This window comes from Mustela putorius, unplaced genomic scaffold, assembly GCF_011764305.1.
Source record: "Mustela putorius furo isolate JIRA1106 unplaced genomic scaffold, ASM1176430v1.1 tig00004041_pilon_pilon_pilon, whole genome shotgun sequence".
Classification (NCBI taxonomy): Eukaryota; Metazoa; Chordata; class Mammalia; order Carnivora; family Mustelidae; genus Mustela; species Mustela putorius.
This window is the reverse complement of record NW_025422176.1, coordinates 3,217,602-3,240,157: the sequence shown is the minus strand read 5'-3', so window position 1 is coordinate 3,240,157 and position 22,556 is coordinate 3,217,602. Positions and strand designations below refer to the sequence as shown.

The 22,556-nt window shown below is 36.8% G+C and overlaps 1 protein-coding gene and 1 pseudogene across 1 annotated transcript in view; both read left to right on the top strand.

Annotated features, from left to right (window-relative positions):
- The window catches only part of LOC101694040 (phospholipid-transporting ATPase ABCA3-like), a gene marked incomplete at its 5' end in the record, with an annotated part of 119,498 nt that overhangs the window by 44,119 nt on the left and 52,823 nt on the right, over nucleotides 1–22,556 (top strand). Inside the window, 6 exons of the mRNA XM_045072686.1 lie at nucleotides 1,457–1,586; nucleotides 8,594–8,748; nucleotides 8,994–9,149; nucleotides 9,454–9,664; nucleotides 11,847–11,997; nucleotides 20,042–20,140. Coding sequence (XP_044928621.1) covers nucleotides 1,457–1,586; nucleotides 8,594–8,748; nucleotides 8,994–9,149; nucleotides 9,454–9,664; nucleotides 11,847–11,997; nucleotides 20,042–20,140 — 902 coding nt within the window. The remainder of the gene's footprint in view (nucleotides 1–1,456; nucleotides 1,587–8,593; nucleotides 8,749–8,993; nucleotides 9,150–9,453; nucleotides 9,665–11,846; nucleotides 11,998–20,041; nucleotides 20,141–22,556) is intronic.
- LOC106004458 lies at nucleotides 12,197–17,321 on the top strand (annotated as a pseudogene).

Below are 22,556 nucleotides of genomic sequence, written 5' to 3'. Positions count from 1 at the left end.
AGAAGTGGGTTGGGAAATCGGAGGGGATGATGAAGCATGAGAGACTGTGGACTCTGAGAAACAATCTGAGGGTTTTGGAGGGGAGGGGGGTAAGGGTTGGGAGGGCCTGGTGGTGGGTATTAAGGAGGGCACATATTGCATGGAGCACTGGGTGTGTGCATAAACATTGAATCTTGGAACACTGAAAAAATAAATAAAAAAAGAAAAAAATTTAAAATAGAGACTTTAAAAAATGAACTATTAGGACTTCATCAGGGTAGAAAGCTTTTGCACAGCCAAGGAAACAGTTAACTAAAAGGCAAAATACATGTGGTGTGTGTGTGTATACACACACTCACACACACACACACTGGAATTTTACTCAGCCATATAAAAGAATGAAATCTTGCCATTTGCAATGTCATGGATGAAACTAGAGGGTATTACATTAAGTGAAGTAAGTCAGAGAAAGATAAATACCATATGATGTCATTCATATGTGAAATTTAGGAAACAAAACAGATAAACATAGAGGAAATGAAGGAAAAATAAAATAGGATGAAAATTGAGAGAGAGGCAAACCAGAAGAGATGCTGAACTATAGGAAACAAACTGAGGGCTGCTGGAGGGGACATGGGGTGGGGGATGGAATAATTGGATAGGGCACTGGTTGTAATGAGCACTAGGTGTTATATGCAACAGATGAATCCCTAAATTATACCTCTGAACCTAATCAGAAAAGCTATATGACTTCAAGGAGCTTTACTTGACTATTTTATACAAAGTAGCACCATCTACCAATGTTACTACGATAGGTAATCATTTACAGGTTTTTGATTTCTATGTGTTCCTCCTACTGGAATTTTTCTGTCACGAGAGCAGGAGCTATTTTGGTCTTCTTCATTAATGTATTCATAGTACCTTACACAATGTATGCCACAAAGTATGGGCCCACAATAAATATTTGTTGACTGAAGGGATTGATTAGCAGTGATTTGTTTTAGTAGACGAGGCAGAAGGAAGTGTGTAAGGTAAGTCAGTCTCAGGTTTCTCTCTTTATATCTGCGTGGGTTGTGGTAAGGAATGTGGCACGAGGAATACATTTTCAGGTATGCTAATGAGTAGTGTTTGGAGTACCTCAAGGAAAGTATAATGTGTGTCCACCATGAAGTTCTAGAACTTAGCAGGAAGACATAGAGAAGCAGACTGTGGTGTTATCAGCCTCAGGACAGTAGCTGGACTGAAGTGGGACTGACTGAGATGAGGAGTTTTGTAGACCTACTTTTAAGGTCTCTGCATATATTGCCTTTAAATATTGTTTATTTTTCAGTTTTATCTTTTTAATGCTTTGGCTTTTTCTTCTTTTGAGATTAATGTTCTTTTATTTTGTTCTTTTCTGGATAGTTGATAGACATACCTGCCCTTTATAAGCAGTAATAATAAACAGAAAGCTAGTACTTTTTAAAAATTTTCACAGGAATTCACAGTGGAGAAGGATACCATCGTAGCAGTAAAAAACTTAACTTTCAATGTATATGAGGGTCAAATCACTATTCTTCTGGGACCTAATGGAGCAGGAAAGACTACCACCTTATCGATTCTTACAGGTAAGTTTTTAGGGTCACCCTGATCACAGATACCATACATCAAACTCTGAAGCTTCTGTGTACCCTCTTGGCATTGACATCATTGTTATTTAAGTTATATACACAGTTGTTGATTAATTCACACTCTTCTTAAAGTGCAGAACATTTGTTACAAAGTTTAAAAATCAGTATTTGTTTTTGCATCTCACATGCCTTTTCTTCATAATATATTATTCCCATTGGTGAATGCAAACGCCCTTTAATTTTCAATTCTTACTCATTTATTCTTTCCTGTTCTTTTGTCTTACTTTCACTTTTATTCCCCTGTCCCCTTTGTAGGAAAATTATTCTAATTCAATTTACTTAGTTTTCATTGTAAAATATCTGATATATATTCTGATGAATGGATTATTATATATATTAAAAATTTTTCAGTCAACAAAACTAAAAGGCAATCTACAGAATGAGAGAAGATATTTGCAAATGACATTACAAATAAAGGGCTGGTATCCAAGATCCATAAAGAACTTCTCAAACTCAACACCCAAAAAACAAATAATCCAGTCAAAAATGGGAGGAAGACATGAACGGATACTTCTCCAGAGAAGACATACAAGTGGCCAATAGACACATGAAAAAATGCTCCACATCACTAGTCATCAGGGAAATACAAATAAAAACCACAATGAGATACCACCTTTTACCAGTTAAAATGGCAAACAAAATAGGAAACAACAAATATTGCAAGGATATGGAGAAAGGGAAACACTCTTACGCTGTTGGTGGGAATCCAAGCTGGTGCAGCTATTCTGGAAAACAGTATGGATCTTCCTCAAAAAGTTAAAAATAGAGCCACCCTACAGCCCTAGCAGCAGTGTCCACAATAGCCAACTTCAGAAGGAGCCAAGATGTCCTTCAATGGATGAATTGATAAAGAAGAAGTGGTACATATATGTACAATGGGATATTATTCAGCCATCAGAAAGGATGAATATCTAGCATTTACATCGACATGGATGGAACTAGAGGGTATTATGCTGAATGAAATAAAGTCAGTCAGAGAAAGATAATTATCATATGGTTTCACTCATATGTGGAACATGAAGAATAGTGCAGAGGACAATAGGGATGGGGGGGGAAACGGAATGGAATCAGAGAGGGAGACCAACCATATGAGACTCTTGATTCTGAGAAACTAAGGGTTTCAGAAAGGGATATAGGTGAGGGGATAGGGTAACTGGGTGATGGCATTAAGGAGGGTACATGATGTGATGAGCACTGGGTGTTATACTGAACTGATGAATCATTGAACGTTATCTTAAAAACCAATGATGTACTGTACCTTGGCTAATTGAAATTTTTTAAAAAAGATTTTATTTATTTATTTGACACAGAGAGATCACAAGCAGGCAGAGAGGCAGGCAGAGAGAGAGGGGGAGAAGCAGGCTCCCCGCTGAGCAGAGAGCCCAATGTAGGGCTTGATCCCAGGACCCTGAGATCATGACCTGAGCCGAAGGCAGAGGCTTTAACCCACTGAGCCACCCAGGCTCCCCTTGGCTAATTGAATTTAAGTTAAAAAATTTCAAACATTCATCCAAGATGAAAGATTGTGCACCCTTACCTACCAACTAGATTCTACTATTTTTGTATTTTGCCACACTTGTCACATGTCTATTGATCCCAATTTTAGGCATCTCAAAATTAATTTTAGATGTTAGTATACTTCTTACTAAATAATTTGATAATATCATTAACTATAATTTTCTTTTGTGTAAAACCTTATTATGATGAAACACTTAAATTTTGTGAGTGTGTGTGTGTTTTGCTGAATTTTGATATGTGCATACATCTCTGTAATCCAATTGCCTGTTAAGCTGGAGAAATTCACTACTATCCCAGAAGAGTCTCACTTTGCTCGAGTGATCCACTTGTAATTCATAGCAACTGATAGATTTCAGATGAGGCAATAATTTCGTTCATGTCATCACTGTATACTAATAAGCCAGGTGTTTGGGTTTTTAAAAAGGAGTTAAGGTTCATTTATTTATTTATTTTATTTTTCAAATTTTATTTAAATTCCACTTAACCTATAGTGTAATACTAGATTCAAGAGTAGAATTCAGTGATTCCTTACTACATATAAGACCCAGTGCTCATCACAGAAAATGACCTCCTAATACCTATCACTCATTTAACACAACCTCAGCCTACCTCCCCTCCAGCAGCCCTCAGTTATTCTGTGTAGTTTTTTGTTTCCCTTCCCCTATTTTCATCAGTTTTATTTATTAAGTTCCATATAAGTGAAATCATATATTTGTCTTTCTCTGACTTATTTTACTTAGCAAGATACACTCTAGCTCCATCCTGGTCATTACAAATGGCATTCTTTTTGGTGACTGAGTAATATTCTGTTATACATATATGCCACATCATCTATACCCATTCTTCAGCTGATTGCCATTTGGGCTCTTTTCACAGTTTGGCTATTGTTGATAATGCTGCTGTAAACATCAGGGTACATGTACTCCTTTAAACAAGTATTTTTGTATCCTTTGGATAAATACCTAGTAAGCACTTGCTGGGTTGTAAGGTAGTTCTATTTTTAACTTTTTTGAGGCACCACCATACTGTTTTCCAGAGTGGCTGCATCAGTTTGCATTCCCACCAACAGTGTAAAAGGGTTCCCCTTTGTCCACATCCTCACCAAAATCAGTTGTTTCTTGTGTTGTTTATTTTAGCCATTTAGACGTGTGAGGTGGTATCTCATTTTGGTTTTGATTTGCATTTCCCGGGATGCTCAGGTGATGTTAACATCTTTTCATAGGTCTGTTAGCCATCTGGCTATCCTCTTTGGAAAAGTGTCTATTCATGTCTTCTCCCCATTTCCTAACTGGCTTATTTGTTTTTTGAATTTGTTGAATTTGATAAGTTCTATATAGATTTTGGGTAGTAACCTTTTATCAAATATATCATTGCAAGTATCTTTTCCTATTCCAAAGGTTGCATTTTAGTTTTGTTGATTATTTCCTTCACTGTGCAGAAGCTTTTTATCCTAATGAAGTCCCAGTAGTTCATTTTTGCTTTTGTTTCCCTTGTCTCTGGAGATGTCTCTAGTAAGTTGCTATGGCTGATGTTATAGAGGTTGCTGCCTTTGCTCTCCTAGAGGATTTTAATGTTTCCTGTCTCACATTTAGGTCTTTCATCCATTTTGAGTTTATTTTTGTGTATAGAGTAAGAAAATGGTCCAGTTTCATTCTTCTGCATGTTGCTGTCCAGTTTTCCCAACCCCATTTGTTAGACTGTCTTTCTTTCCATTGGTTATCCTTTCCTGCATTGCCAACGATTAGTTGACCATACAGTTGTGAGTTCATTTCTGGCTTCTCTGTTCTGTTCCACTGATCTATGTGTCTATTTTTGTGCCAGTATCCTACTGTCTTGATGACTACAGCATTTTAATACAGCTTGAAGTCCAGAATTTGATGCCTCCAGATTTTCTTTTCTTTTACAAGATTGCTTTGGCTATTCTTGTCTTTTGTGATTCCATACAAATTTTAGGATTGTTTATTTTAGTTCTGTGAGAAATGCTTATTGTATTTTGATAGAGACTGCATTAAACATGTGGATTGCTTTGGGTAGTATAGATATTTCAACAATGGGCAGTCTTTCAATCCATTAGCATGGAATGCTATTCCATTTCTTTGTGTCTTCTTCAATTTCTTTCATAAGTGTTCTCTAGTTTTCAGAGTATAGATCTTTTCCCTGTTTGGTTAGGATTATTCCTAGGTATCTTATTGTTTCTGTTGCAGTTGTAAACGGGATGGATTCCTTGATTTCTCTTCCTTCTGCTTCATTATTCAGGTATAGAAATGCAACAGATTTCTGTATGTTGATTTTGTATTGTATGACTTTCCTGAATTTCGGTATCAGTTCTAGCAACTTTTTGGTGTAATATTTTTGTTTTTCTGCATAGAGTATCATGGCATCTACAAATAGAGAAAGTTTGACTTCTTCTTTACCAATTTGGATTCCTTTTATTTCTGTTGTCTGATTGCTGAGGCTAGTACTTCCAGTTCTTTGTTAAATAACAGTGGTGAGGGAGGATATCCTTTTCTTGTTCCTGACCACAGAGGAAAAAGTTCTGTTTTTCCCCATTGAGGATAATATTTGTTGTAGGTCTTTCATCTATGCCCTTTATGATGTTGAGGTATGTTCCCTCTATTTCTACTTTATTTAAGGTTTTTAATCAAGAATGGGTGCTATACTTTGTCAAATGCTTTTTCTCCATCTATTGAGAGGATCATATGGTTCATATCCTTTTTTTAAAAAAATTTTTTTCAATTTATTTATTTTCAAAAAACAGTATTCATTATTTTTTCACCACACCCAGTGCTCCATGCAATCCGTGCCCTCTATAATACCCACCACCCGGTACCCCAACCTTCCACACCCCCGCCACTTCAAACCCCTTAGATTGTTTTTCAGGGTCCATAGTCTCTCATGATTCACCTCCCCTTCCAATTTACTCCAGCTCCCTTCTCCTCTCTAACACCCCTTGTACTCCATATTTGTTATGCTCCACAAATAAGTGAAACCATATGATAATTGACTCTCTCTGACTTATTTCACTGAGCATAATCTCTTCCAGTCCCGTCCATGTTGCTACAAAAGTTGGGTATTCGTCCTTTCTGATGGAGGCATAATACTCCCTAGTGTATATGGACCACATCTTCCTTATCCATTCATCCGTTGAAGGGCATCTTGGTTCTTTCCATAGTTTGGCGACCATGGCCATTGCTGCTATAAACATTGGGGTACAGATGGCCCTTCTTTTCACAACATCTGTATCTTTGGGGTAAATACCCAGGAGTGCAATTCCAGGGTCATAGGAAAGTTCTATTTTTAATTTCTTGAGGAATCTCCACACTGTTCTGTTTATAATAATAAATTATTATTTATTTTTTTTAGAGTGTTGTTGGGGAGGGGTAGTGGGAGAAAGAGAATCTCAACAAACTACATGCTAGGTGCAGAGCTCCACACAGGGCTTAGCCTCACAATCCCGAGATCATGACCTGGGCTGAAATCAAGACCTGGTTGCTTAATTGACAGAGCCACCCAGGTGCCCCTCAGAGTGTACTTTTTAAAGTGGAATTTTTTTTAAAGATCTATTTTATTTATTTTAGAGAGAGAGCATGTGGTGGGAAGAAAAGAGAAACACAAGCAGACTCCATGCTGAGCAGGAAGCTCAGCACGGGGCTCGATCCCATGACCCTGAGATCAGATCTGAGCCAAAACCAAGAGTCCAGTGCTCAACCACTTTAAGTGCCCCTTAGAATGGAATTATTGAGTTGTAGAACTTAAGAAGGAGTTTTGTAACTATCTTTAGTATATTATCCAACTGTTTCACCAGAAAAGTGGCCCAGTTGCCATCTATACATAAATGTTATACAAATATTTTTAGACTATTAACATGATTATGTTTTATCTTCCAACAAAATTTTAACTTCTAGAGGGTAGGGGGCCTACGTTCTGAATTTTTCATTTAAAAAAAATCACCAAGACAGCATGGTACTGGCATAAAAACAGACATATAGACCAGTGGAACAGAGTAGAGAGCCCATATATGGACCCTCAACTCTGGTCAATTAATCTTCGACAAAACAGGAAAAAATATACAGTGGAAAAAAGACAGTCTCTTCAATAAATGGTGCTGGGAAAACTGCACAGCTATAAGTAGAAGAATGAAACTCGACCATTCTCTTACACCGTACACAAAGATAAACTCAAAATGGATAAAAGACCTCAATGTGAGACAGGAATCCATCAGAATCCTAGAGGAGAACATAGGCAGTAATCTCTTCGATATCAGCCACAGCAACTTCTTTCAAGATATGTCTCCAAAGGCAAAGGAAACAAAAGTGAAAATAAACTTTTGGGACTTCATCAAAATCAAAAGCTTCTGCACAGCAAAGGAAACAGTCAACAAAACAAAGTGGCAACCCACGGAATGGGAGAAGATATTTGCAAATGACAATACAGACAAAAGGTTAATATCCAGGATCTATAATGAACTCTTCAAACTCAACACACATGAAACAGGAAAACATATCAAAAAAGGGGAAGAAGATATGAACAGACATTTCTCTAGTCAAGACATACAAATGGCTATCAGACACATGAAAAAATGTTCATCATCACTAGCCCTCAGGGAGATTCAAATTAAAACCACATTGAGATATCACCTTACACCAGTTAGAATGGCCAAAAATTAACAAAACAGGAAACAACATGTGTTGGAGGATGTGGAGAAAGGGGAACCCTCTTCCACTGTTGATGGGAATACAAGTTGGTGCAGCCTCTTTGGAGAACAGTGTGGAGATTCCTCAAGAAATTAAAAATAGAACTTTCCTATGACCCCGCAATTGCACTCCTGGGTATTTACCCCAAAGATACAGCTGTCGTGAAAAGAAGGGCCATCTGTACCCCAATGTTTATAGCAGCAATGGCCACGGTCGCCAAACTATGGAAAGAGCCAAGATGCCCTTCAACGGATGAATGGATAAGGAAGATGTGGTCCATATACACTAGGGAGTATTATGCCTCCATCAGAAAGGATGAATACCCAACTTTTGTAGCAACATGGACGGGACTGGAGGGTAAATTGGAAGGGGAGGTGAATCATGAGAGACTATGGACTCTGAAAAACAATCTAAGGGGTTTGAAGTGGCGGGATGGTGGGAGGTTGGGGTACCGGGTGGTGGGTATTATGGAGGGCACGGATTGCATAGAGCACTGGGTGTGGTGAAAAAATAATGAATATTATTTTTCTGAGAATAAATAAATTTTTAAAAAATTTATTTAAAAAAATTTTATTTAACAAATTTGTATTTACCAGACTGTTTCTTCTGTAGAAGACTCTGATAACTTTTTTTTAGTAATCCTAGAGTAGACTGAAGTTTAGGTGCTAATGGACAGTTGTCAGGTTCTCTCACAGAAGCTAAGCTTCTGTGATGTCTTCTGCTTAATTCCAGGTTTAACTCTTCCTACAAGTGGAAAGGTGTATATTAGTGGATATGATATCTCAAAAGACATGGTTCACATCAGGAATTACTTGGGCTTTTGCCCCCAGGATGACATATTGTTTTCAGAATTGACAGTATCAGAACATCTCTATTTCTACTGTGTGGTGAGTCAGAGTGATGTTCTTTTCCTCCACTCTTCATATGCTTCAGGCAGTGTGACCAAGGATCAACATCCTTACCCTAATTTAGTGGAAGCATTTTTGGCATTGTTCTTTTACCATAAAGGAAAAAACAAAAGGATAAAGAATTGTCTTATATATAGATAACTGTGTAAGAGAAGTTATGATATAAGAATTTTTTTAAGCATAAAGTTGGAAGCACCTTGTAAACTCTGGTCCTCTCTTTCTAGATAAAAGGAGTACCTCCAGAGATACGTGCCACAGAAGTTAATAACGTGCTGACTTCTTTTGATCTGCTGGAAAAGCGTGATGCACTTGCACAGTCACTGAGTGGAGGAATGAAGCGCAAACTCTCTATCATTATAGCACTTATAGGAGGCTCCAAGGTAAAGAATGGTTAACATGAGTCCCTGCTCCAGCTGATAAATGAAACTCACCTGACACAAACCTAAGAGCTGATATGAATCTAACTTTCTAAAAGGAACTTCTGAAAGATAAGCAGAGGGGGTTCCCATTATTGACCTGGTGGTGTAATGTGATTATGGGTTTTGAGATTATTATTAATTTTGCAGAGTTCTTAATATAATGTAGTATAGCTTTTGTATCTTAACTTACATAGGCACCCCACAAACAGTAAGTTATCCCATAAGAGACACAGCATGGATCATGAATTGTTCTTTTGGTCTTCAGGTGGTGATACTTGATGAGCCAACATCTGGCATGGACCCAGTTTCGAGAAGATTCACCTGGAGTGTCCTTGAGCAGTATAGATATGATCGTACCATCTTACTCACCACCCATCACATGGATGAAGCTGATGTCCTGGGTGACCGTATAGCCATCATGGTCAAGGGATCCCTTCAGTGTTGTGGCTCTTCAATTTTCCTGAAAAGAATATACGGTCTCTCTCTCTGATCATTGTTTGGTTACTAATGGCTTAATTATATTATTCTAACATGATTATTACAATTTTTTGTCGCTCTACACAGGTCTTCAAAAGCTTCCTGTGTCTTATGTTAGATCTAAACTATTTAAATCAACTCTTTGTAATTTAGACAGTTCCTATCTAGTTGACTACTTCCCATTATTACTTAACAAGTATATTCTAACTTGGAAAATATTCTTTTTTGACCCCACAAAGGTCATGTTTATTTCTTTCATATAGCTTCTACTGAAATGTTAATTTGTTGCAGGAGTAAGGTAATTCTTCTGAAGGATTTGGTACATATATTCATGGCTTGGAGAGGAAAAAATCAGTGACTAGATATTTCTTACCCTTTCCAATCAAATCAATATCAAACTCCCAGTATAATGAGTTAAATACTTTCAAGTTTATTTTCATGAATAATATTCCTGAGATGTGGCAGTTGATCAATAAGAATTTACTGAACAGAAAATGAACAATGGAATAAAATTATCTTGACTTTGATAAATACAGTCTGGTTAGTCAGTGAAACTAGTAAAATGAAAATGAACAATATAAAAACCTACATAACTTGTTCTGAAATTACATGGCTCAAAGCAGTGAGTGCTTCAAAATTGGGAGGAAACATGAGAATAGTTAAACATGGTGTTCCTTTAATCATGAATTCAGTATTTGAATTCATTCATCCAATCACATATATTATAGGTAAGTTATTATATTCATATTTACACACATTATCTCATCTAATCTTTATGAAATCACCATTTTTATGAAGCAGAACACTGGAGCTTTTACTAGGTAATGTATTCAAACCATGTGAGTAAGTGGACCTATGGGTCCCTCTGGCACCAAAACCCATGCTTTGTACTCTCATCTGCTACTGCTTCCCATGCAAGAGGATGTTGGGTTTAAATAGTCAGTTTGGTGAATGTCAGAAGGAGAGGGACTCATATTGTTGAATGCTTTTGTACTAACAGACGAGGATATAGAGATTGATATTCCCATAGTAGGTTAGTTATAGACACAAAAGTGTTACTCAAGTATATTGATTATCCATAGAATGTCTTTAGTTGGAGGCTCTTTAAAGGCAATGGAGAAAAGAACGTGATTTTTAAGGAAGTTGGATAAGTAAATGAAAGCAAGTGACTATATTACCCCTAGAACAATGAGTAAGTCAGCCTGGATCGTAAGGTTTTTTGGGAGGATCAATAAGAAATTAAGTGTGATGGTTAGGGATAGAAAATGGAAGGACATTGAAAAAAAAAAACAAGAGTGGTTTTCATTAGATGTACACATGTATATATAAGAAGTTGTTAGAAATAGTGGATTTCAAAGCTCCATTCTAGGATTTAACAGTAAGCCACCTTAATGTGATGAATTATAAAATAATAAGAGCAACAAGACCAGAAAAATGAATGTGTGTATATACACACATGTGTGCACATGAACATGAGCATGTGTATAAAATCCCAAAGGTATCAGGCATACTTGGTATTAGAAGCCCATATAGCCTGTTTTCATATGACAAAGTGAAGACTTCCTAGTACAGTAAGGTAAAATTTTATAGTTTTCATTCATTAACATGAATGACATGTGTCTGAAACTTTGACATGTCTGAAAAGTGGTGAGTAAGCATTAAGTATTTAAAGAATGATGGAAGGAAGAAAATCCAAATATAAAAGATATATAACAATAAAACTTTAACAAGTTTAAATTGTGGTCAGAGTAAAAAAACCTATATACCCAAAGGTTAAAGAGTCAGGGACTCACTAAGAGGAATGGATTGAAGGTAATTTGAAATCCATTTGCTCTTAAGCACAAACATGATTCCTCTTTAAAAAATGATATTTTTAACAGGCAAGAGCCTGTTTTTTATGGAGGTGTGTTTAATTTGGAAGGTTACCTTTTTAAATTTTTGATTTTTATTTATTTATTTATTTATTTTAAAGATTTTATTTATTTGACAGACAGAGATCACAAGTAGGCAGAGAGGCAGGCAGAGAGAGAGAGAAGGAAGCAGGCTTCCTGCCGAGCAGAGAGCCCGATGCGGGGCTCAATCCCAGGACCCTGAGATCATGACCCGAGCCGAATGCAGCAGCCCAAACCACTGAGTCACCCAGGCGCCCCAAAATTTTGATTTTTAAATGGTTGTTTTCAGGTGTGGGATACCACATAATTGTGGTGAAGGAACCTCACTGTAATGTTGAAGAAATTATTGAAGTGATTGATCAACATATACCTGAGGCCAGATTGGAGAGTGATGTTGCAGCTGAATTATCATTTATCTTACCCAAAAAGTACACACACAGGTACGGATCCAGAAAAATCTCAGATAAGTGATTTTGGGGTACCAGAAATAACTATTGCTTTTCAGGTTTTCTTGGGCTTGGCAGGCAGATTATTTCTCGTTGCCACTTGACAAGTAATAGTCAGTTTACTTTCTAGGGCACCCAGTGAGAGAGCCTATTACTAGTCTTTGGCTTCAGTGGGCTTTGAAGCCCCAGAAGTTTCAGCACAGTGAGCTCAGTTGGGGCAGGGTATAAATTGTAAGCCTCTACATTCTGTCCTGATGGAAGAGTTTTTCAAGTTGTATATGCTATTAAGGCTGTGAATAGTAGTATAGCTATTGGAATCAGATGTAAAGATGGTGTCATCTTTGGGGTAGAAAAGCTAGTTCTTTCTCAGCTATACAAAAAGGGTTCCAATGAATGACTTTTTAATGTTGGTCGGCTTTTGGAATGACACTGGCAGATTTGTTGGCAGATGCTTATTCCTTAGCAGACATTGCAAGAGAAGCAGCTTCCAACTTTAGATCTAATTTTGGCCATAACTTTCCATTACAATGTCTTGCAGATAGAGTGGCTATGTATATACATACATATACACTGTACAGTGCTGTTAGACCTTTTGGTTCTGTCTACATATTAGGGTCTTATAGTGTGAATGATGGTGCACAGCTCTACATCAGAAGTTTCATATGGAAATTGGGACTGTGCCATTGCCAAAGCAAGGCAAACAACAAAAAACAGAAACTAAGGGAAGAGGAAACTTATCATAAACTTCCAGGACCAGGCCAACTTCATCTTCTTGCAAGATGTAATTACTAGCTTCATATTCCTTTAAAGCAAGCTTGTTTGCATTCTCAAAAGAAAAGTAGAGGGGAACTTCTTCAACTGGATAAGGAATATCTACAAAAAGCCTGTAGCTAACATCATGCTCAACGGTGAGAAACTTGAAGCTTTCCCATTAATAGCAGGAACAAAGCAAGGAAGTCCTCTCTCACCACCTCTCTCAACATCATGCTGAAAGTCCTAGCTAATGTGATAAGAAAAGACAAGGAAATGTATGTAGATTGGGAAAGAAGAAATAAAACTGCCTTTGTTTACAGATGATATGATCATCTTATACAAAATGTCTGAAAGAATTGACCAAAAAAAACCCCCCAAACTTCTGGAATTAATAAGTGATTAAAGCAAAGATTCAGTATACAAAGTTAATATGCAAAAGTAAGTCACTTTCCTATATATTAGCAATGAATAAGTGTAATTTGAAATTATAAACACACTTCTAAATTTAGCACCTCCAAAAATGAAATGCTTAGGTATAAGTCTACCAAATATATGCAAGCTCTAAATGAGGAAAACTATCAAACTTGGATGAATGAAATAAAAAAACTAAAAAACAAGATATTTTATGTTTATGTAGAAATGTCAGATTATTGTCAATATTGTCAGATATCTGTTTTTCCCAGTTCGCTCTATATTTCAGTGCAGTCCTTTTTTTTTTTTTTTTTTTCTTTTTAAGTATGCTCCATGCCCAGCATGGAGCTCAGACTCACAAACCTAAGATCAAATTCTGAGCTGAGATCAAGAGTCAGACCCTCAACTGACTGAGCCACACATTCACTCCTTGATTCAATGCAATCTTAATCAAAATCTCAATAAATTATTTGATGGATATCAACAAATTGATTCTAAAGTTTATGGAGAGGTAAAAGGCAGGCAACACAGTATTGAAGGAGAACAGTTGGAGGACTGACACTCACCAGTTTCAAGACTTGTTATAAATCTGCCATAATCATGACAGTATGATATTAGTGAGAGAATAGAAAAATAGATCAATGGAACAGAAGCAACATGTCCAGAAATAGACCAACATCAGTATAGGCAACTGATCTTTGTCAAAAAAGCAAAGGCAATACAGTGGAAAAAAGATAGTATCTTCAACAAATGGTACTAGAACCACTGGACATCCATACGCAAAAAAGTGAATAAGACACGTATCTTACACCCTTCACAAAAGTAACTCAAAATGGATCATAGGTCTAAATGTAAAATGAAAACCTATAAAACTGCTAGAAGATGGGGCACCTGAGTGTCTCAGTTGGTTAAACCACTGCCTTCGGCTCAGGTCATGATCCCGGAGTCCAAGGATCAAGTCCTGCATTGGGCTCTCAGCTCTACAGAGAATCTGCCTCTCCCTCTGACCTTCTCCCCTCTCATGCTCACTCGCTCTCTCTTTCTCTCTCAAATAAATAAAATAAAAACTGCTGGAGATCTAGGAGAAAACCTAGATGCCCTTTGGTATGGTAATGAGTTTTTAGATACAACACCAGCAGCAGGATCTCTGAAAGAAATCATTGAAAAGCTGGGCTTTATTAAAATGAAAAATTGCCTGTGATGGGCAATATCCAGAGAATTAGAAATCAAGCCACAGATTGGGAGAAATATTTGTAGAAGACACATGTGATAAAGGACTGTTATCCAAAATATTCAAAGAACTCTTAGAACACAACAATAAGAAGACATACAACTCAATTTAAAAATGGGCCAAAAACTTTTTAAAAGACTTATTTATTTGTTTTAGAGAGAGAGAAAAAGAGTATGCGAGGGCGAAAGGCAGAGGGAGAGGTAAACAGAGAATCCCAAGCAGACTATGCACTGAGTGCAGAGCCCAACATGGGGCTCAGTCTATTGACCCATGAGATAACAACTTGAGCCAAAACCAAAAGTCTGATGCTTAACTGACTGAGCCACTCATGCACTCCTAAAAATGAGCCAAAGACTTTAACAGACACCTCACCAAAGAAGACATATGAGTGGCAGATAAACATATGAAAAGATGCTTACCTCGTATCAGGTAAATACAAATTAAAACAATAATTAGATACCACTACACACTGATTAGGATGACCTAAATCTGGAGCACTGACAACACCAAATACTGACAAGGCTGTGGATTTGACAAGGACTTCTCAGAATGTAAAATGGCACAACCACTTTGGAAGACAATTTGGTGGTTTCCTACAAAACTAAACATACTTTTGCCATTTGATTTAGCAATAACATGCCTTGGTATATATCCAAAGTAGTTAAAAACTTACATACACACAAAACCCTACACATAGATACTTATAACAACTTTATTCATAATTGCCAAGACTTGGGAAGCAAGCAAGATGTCCTCAGTAAGTGAATGGATGAACATTCATCCTGACAATGAAATATTATCCAGCGTTTCGCAGAAATGAGGTATCAAACTGTGAGGAGATATGGGGACCTTAAATGCATATTATTAAGTGAAAGAAGCCAATCTGAAAAGGCTACATACCGGATGATTTCAACTCTCAACATTCTGGAAAAGGTAAAACTATGGAGACAATGAAAAGATGAGTGGTTGCCAAGGGTGTAGGTGGGGTGAGATAAGTAGGCACAGATATTTAGGGCAGTGAAAATACTCTGTAATAATACTCTGTAATGTCCAGACTTTTGAATATATAGCACTTTGAGTAAACTGTGGATGTTAGGTGAGTATGATATGTCAATGAAAGCTCATTTTTGGTGAAAAAAAAAAAAACCCGTAATATTCTGGTGAGTGATGGTGGTAGTGGGGGTGGCTATGTTTGTTGGAGCAGGGGTATATAGGAAATCTCTGTACCTTTCTTTCAATTTTATTGTAAACCTAAAACTATTTTAAAAATAAAGTATTAAAAAAAGACTCAAGAAAAAAAAATCTGATTAGACCTCTAGCAAGTTGAGATTGAATTAGGAATCAGAATCTTTCATAGTGAAACGACAAGGGTCAGGTGGCTTCAGTGGTGAGTTCTACCAAATGTTTAAGTAAAGATGAATACAGTCTTTTGCAAACTGTTCCATAATAGAAGAAGGAACTAGTTCCATTTTATGCGGCCAGTATAACCATATAATAAAACTAGAAAAAGAAAACTATAGAAAATCACTTTTAGAATATTGAGGCAAAAAAGCCAAAAACAAAAACAAAAACAATTCAACCCTAACACAAAATACTAGCAAAACCAAACCACAAGCATTTAAAAAGGATTATATACCTCGACCTAGTCAGATTTGTCTCAGGAGTACAAGGTTGGTCCGCATGCAAAAATTATCAATGTAGAATACCACATTAATAGAATAAAGAACAAACATGATGATCTCAAAAAATGAAGTATCTTTGACACAATCCAGAGCCATTCATGACAAAAAAACAAACAACAACAACAAAAAAAACCAACCCTCAACAAATTAGGAATAGAAAGCAAGTTTCTCAGCTTGTTAACAGGCATCTGTGAAAAACCCACAACTAGCATCATAATTAGTGGTGAAAGGATAAAAGCTTTCCCTGTAGGATAAGGAACAAACTAAGTCATCTTTTACCATTTGTATAAAACCTTGTACCAGCAGGCAACTAGAGATGAAAGATAAGTAAAAGGAATCCAAATCAGAAAGAGGAGTGAAACTATCTATATTATTACTTATATTCTCTATATACTAGCAGTGAGCAGTCCGAAAATGAAATTAAGAAAGTAATTCCATATACAAGACTATAGAAATAATAAAATAGCAAAAATTTAACAAAAGAACTGTATGGCATACAACTTTTTGAAAACTATAAAAGATCATTGAAAGAAGTTAAAGAAGACCCAAGGAAATGGAATGACATCCTGTATTCATGGATTGATATTAAGATGGCAGTACTCCCTACATAATCAACATGATGCCTATAAAAAATTCCAACTGTTTCAAGATACAACCTAGGATTCTAACTGTATTTAGTTATCATGTCTCCTTATTCTCCTACATTCTTTGACAGTTGTTCTTTCTTTTGTTTCATGACCTTGACATTTTTTTAACATCTTAATTTAATTTTATTTTTTTCAGTGTTCCGAGATTCACTGTTTATGCACCACACCCAGTGCTCCATGTAATACGTGCCCTCCTTAATACCCACCACCAGGCTCATCCATCCCCCTCCCAAAACCCTCAGTTTGTTTCTCAGAGTCCACAGACTCTCATTCATGTTTCATTTCTCCCTCCTATTTCCCCCAATTCACCTTTCCTTTCCTTCTCCTAATGTCCTCCATGTTGTTCCTTATAATCCATAAGTAAGTGAAACCATATGATAATTGACTTTCTCTGCTTGGCTTATTGAACCACTGTTAATTTCTTATTTTAGTAGGTGAAATATGTTAATGTTAGAGAAATCTGGATGAAGGGTATACAGGAATTTTCCTTAATATCTTCACAACTCTTCCGTAAAATTACTCCAAAATAAAAAGTCTTTAAAAAGTAAAAAATTCCAACTGCCATTTTTTTTTTTGCAGAAATTAACAGGCTGATCCTAAAAGTAATATGAAATGGAAGGGTTGCTAAATAACCAAAACAATCTTGAAAAAGAGGAAAGTTTGAGGATTCATATTTCTTGATTTCAAAACTTACAATGAAACTATAGAAATCAAACTATGTGGTACTAGAATAAGGATAGACATGCACAGAAATGAAGTAAATCAGAATTCAAGATAACTGTATTACATAAAATTGATTTTCTCAATCACCCAGAAATAGTTCAGTTGAGGAAATAATAGTCTTTTTAGCAAACGATGTCAGAACATTGGGTATTCACATGCAAAAGAATAAAGCTGGATCCTTACCCTCACACCATAAACAAAAAGTAGGTTGGGGCACCTGGGTGGCTCAGTGGGTTAAAGCCTCTGCCTTCTGCTCAGGTCATGATCTCAGGGTCCTGGGATCGAGTCCCACATCGGACTCTCTGCTCGGCAGGGAGCCAGCTTCCCCCTCTCTCTCTGCCTGCCTCTCCCTAGTTGTGATCTCTATCTGTCAAATAAATAAATAAAATCTTTTTAAAAAGGTCAAATGGAGCAAAGGCCTAAATATAAGAGTGGAGCTTTTAGGAAAAATATACAGGCATAAATCTTAGTGACCTTGGATTAGGCAATTTTTCTTAGATACTATGAAAAGTATAAGCAACCAAGAAATAGGAACAGATAAATTGACTTCATGAAAAATTAAAACGTTTCACCTCAAGTACACTATCAAGAAAAAGACAGCCCAAATAATGGGGGGAAATTGTAAATTACATATATCTGATAAATGACTAGTACACAGAATATATAAAATATCTTTTCACCTTACTCTTAAAAGACCAGTCATTCCCACCAACAGTGTAAGAGGGTTCCCCTTTCTCCACATCCCCTCCAACACTTCAGAAAGGATGAACACCCAACTTTTGTAGCAACGTGGACGGGATTGGAGGAGATTATGCTGAGTGAAATAAATCAAGCAGAGAGAGTCAATTATCATATGGTTTCACTTATTGGTGGAGCATAACAAATAGCATGGTGGTCATGGGGAGTTAGGAGAAGGGAATTGGGGGAATTGGAGGGGGAGGTGAACCATGAGAGACTATGGACTCTGAAAAACAATCTGAGGGTTTTGAAGGGGCGGAGGGAGGGAGGTTGGGGGAACCAGGTGGTGGGTATTGGAGAGGGCACGGATTGCATGGAGCACTGGGTCTGGTGCAAAAAACAATGAATGCTGTTACGCTGAAAAAAAAAAATAATTTTTTTTAAAAAGGCAATTCATTTAATTTAGAAATGGGCAAAGAATTTGAATAGATGTTTTTCAAAAAGTATGTATAAATGATCAAGACACATGAGTTGCTGCTCAATATCATTAGTATTATAAAAGCAGAAAATAATAACCACAGTGAGATACTGCTGCACATCCAGTAGATGGGATAATATTTTCTTAAAGAAAATACAAGTTTGAGTTTGGATATGGAGAAGTCAGAACCCTTATACATTGCTGGTAAGCATGTAGAATAGTGTAGCCACTTTGGAAAAGTATTTATGAATTCCTCAAAAAGATTGAGTTACCATTTGATCCAGTAATTCCACATCTTGGTATATACCCAGGAGTTTTGGAAATTTTATGTCCACAAAAAAGTTTTTAGTAGCATTATTAATAATAGTCAAAAAGTAGAAGTTACCCAAGTGTCCATTGATTCATGTATGGTAAAATAAAATATGGTATATCCATATAATGGAATAAAAAATATTAAAGGAATGAAATGTTCTACATGCTACAACTTGGATGAACTTTGAAGTCATTAAGACAAGTGAAAGAAGACATAAAGGGCACATACTGTATAATTCCATTTATATGACATATTCAGAATAGGCAAATCCAAATAGGATGTTTATATGTAATTTTTTTCTTTTCATGATTGCTCGATGTAGACTCACAGTGTCCTTTTTAATCTTAACTGAGATAATGAAGAAGAAAATTTCCAAATTTTTAAAATTTATATAGTTCTATATTGTGCAAGGGATACAGGACTGAATAGTAATAGAAAGTTGATATGCCTGACATCATATTATTCATCTATTTGTTTATTGTATTGACTTATACTAAAATGTTATATCGGGGACTTAGTTTTGTTCACTTCTGTGTCTCTTGGACCCAGAACATTTTCTAGCACATATTTGGCACTACATAAATATTTGATGGATGGGTGAAATAATCATTGATGAGTCAAAATTATAAAAATTATTTAGGGAAGGGCAAGATGCTCTTATATTAGAATCATGAGGAAAAGTGAGCAACATGTAAACCAATATTCAAATGATGAATAAAATTTAGGTAGGAGAGGAGGTGGGTTAGAAACAATTTTTGGAAAAAAAACCCAGAAATTAAAAAGGACAAGTCACATTTGAGAGCCTAGACAAAGGCCAGTATGGCTGGAGCATGCAGGGAAAAGTGCACAGATATGACTGTTGTTGAATTGGAATCTTTTTCTGTCCCTTCGTTTTAGTTTTTTGACAATTTCTTTTATTTTCCTTCTTTCCTTTTTTCTTTTCTTTCTTCTCTTCTCTCTTTTCTCTTCTTTACTTTTCTCTCTCCCTTTCTTTTTTCCTTCCTTCCTTCCTTCCTTCCTTCCTTCCTCCACTGCTGAAGGAAATTAATTAGGAACAATAAATATTAATTTGAAAATAATCTGTTTTGGTGGTAACTTTCACTCTTCTTTTCCTTACTCTAGGTTTAAAGACCTGCTTACTGATCTGGAAAACAGGCAGAAAGAGCTGGGCATTAGTAGCTTTGGTGTCTCAATTACTACCATGGAAGAAGTTTTCCTTAGGTGAGTAATGATGCTGGGAGGGACAGGAGAGAGGAAAAATCTCTTCCTCTATAATTGGATTTCATTTTGAAATCAAACCCCATAACTGGAGTCATTGAAGAAATAGTATTAGATTGTTATGTATGGTAATCTTCTATGAAGGCCAACAGACCAGTGTATGCCCCTTGCTCCTCTGATGGGCTGAGGCTCCTATGAGTCGTGGGACTAGGGTGAGAATAGCAATTCATTGAGCTGAAAAGACAGGATCTTCCCTGCAAATCATGAGGGTGTGGAACCGCAGAAAATAACTAAACCCAGGTACTAAATACCCAGGGTAGTGGAGTATTGGGTGGGAAAGTTATTTATGAAACTTTTGGGTTTGTATTTGGGTGCCTGTGCTTTTCGAGAGCAGGGGATTAGGACTGGCCTAGAGCAAAGAGAATTTATGGGTCACAGCGCAAGTCCAGTATCTAAATCAGAGGTCGAAAAAAATAAATAAATAAATAAATTAGAGGTCGTAGTGAGGATGACTTTAAAATCTTTAATCTAGTCATGTCTCTGTAACCTACTTAAATTGTCCATGGTTTATGTTCTGAGATTACCTTGCACTGTCTGAAAGCTCAAAGAGAAGGTGCCCAGGGATTTCAGAATGCTGCTAAGAGAAGGCCAACTGGTTAGCAGTGAAAAGATCTCACAAAAAGTCTTTTCTGGACTTTTCTAGACTTCAGTCTCTCAGGCTTAGAAACAGTCCCCCCCCTCCCTTTTTTTTTTTTTTTTAAAGATTCTATTTATTTATTTGACAGACAGAGATCACAAGTAGGCAGAGAGAGAGGAGGAAGCAGGCTCCCTGCTGAGCAGAGAGCCTAATGCAGGGCTTGATCCCAGGACCCTGAGATTATGACCTGACCCAAAGGCAGAGGCTTTAACCCACTAAGCCACCCAGGCGCCCCAGCATGTGACTCTTGATCTCAGAGTTTTGAGTTTGAGCCCCATGTTGAATATAGAAATTGCTTAAAAACAATAGCAGACATCAGAAAGGATGAATTCCCAACTTTTGTAGCCACATGGACAGGACTGGAAGAGATTATGCTGAGTGAAATAAATCAAGCAGAGAGAGTCAATTATCATATGGTTTCACTTATTTGTGGAGCATAACAAATAGCATGGAGGACAAGGGGAGTTAGAGAGCAGAAGGGAGTTGGGGGAAATTGGAAGGGGAGGTGAACCATGAGAGACTATGGACTCTGAAAAACAATCTGAGGGTTTTGAAGGGGCAGGGGGGGTGAGAGGTTGGGGGAACCAGGTGGTGGGTATTAGAGAGGGCACTGATTACATGGAGCACTGGGTGTGGTGCAAAAACAAGGAATACTGTTATGCTGAAAATTAAAAAAAAATATTAACATTGAAGTAAAGTTAAAAAAAAAAAAAAGCAAACAAAACCAAAAAACAGTGGTACCAAAACCCTAAGATACCTAGTAATAAACCTAACCAAAGAGATAAAAGAACTGTGCTCTGAATGCTCTAGAACACGTATGAAAGAAATTGAAGAGGATACAAAGAGAAAAACATTCCATGTTCTTGGATTAGAATAAGAAATAATGTTAAAATGTCTATATTACCCAAAGCAATCTACACATTTAATGTAATCCCTATCAAAATAACAGCAGCATTTTTCACAGAGCTAGAACAATTAATCCTAAGGGGTGCTTCAGTAGCTCAGTCAGTTAAGTGTTCAGCTCTTGATTTCTGCTCAGGTCATGATATTGGGGTCCTGGGATTGAGACCCATGTCAGGCTCTATGCTCAGCAAACCAGGGAATCTACATGAGGATTCTCTTTTCCTCTCCCCCTCTCCACCAACTTACATGTGTGCTCTCTCTCCCTCTCTCTCTCTCAAATAAATAAGTCTTCAACAATCCTAAAATTTGTATGGAACCACAAAAGACCCTGAATAGCTAAAGCAATCTTGAAAAAGAAAAGCAAAGCTGAAGATACCAAAATTCCGAATTTCAAGTTATATTACAAAGCTGTAATCATCAGAACAATATGATACTGACATAAAAACTGACACACAGATCAATGGAACAAAACTCGAAAACCCAGAAAAGGCCTACAACTATGTGGCCAATTCATCTTTGACAGAGCTGGAAAGAATATCCAATGGAGAAATCACAGTCTTTTCAACATCTGGGGTTGGGAAAATGGGACAGCAATATAGAAGAATGAAACCGGGCCACTTTCTTACACATACATAAAAATAAATTCAAAATGGATGAGAGACCTTAGTGTGAGGCAGTGCCTTCTCTCAGTAGGAGAACAGAGGCAGCAACCTCTTTGACTTGACTGCAGCAACTTCTTACTATACACATCACCGGAGGCAAGGAAAACAAAAGCAAAAATGAACTATTGGAACTTCATCAAGATAAAAAAACTTTGGT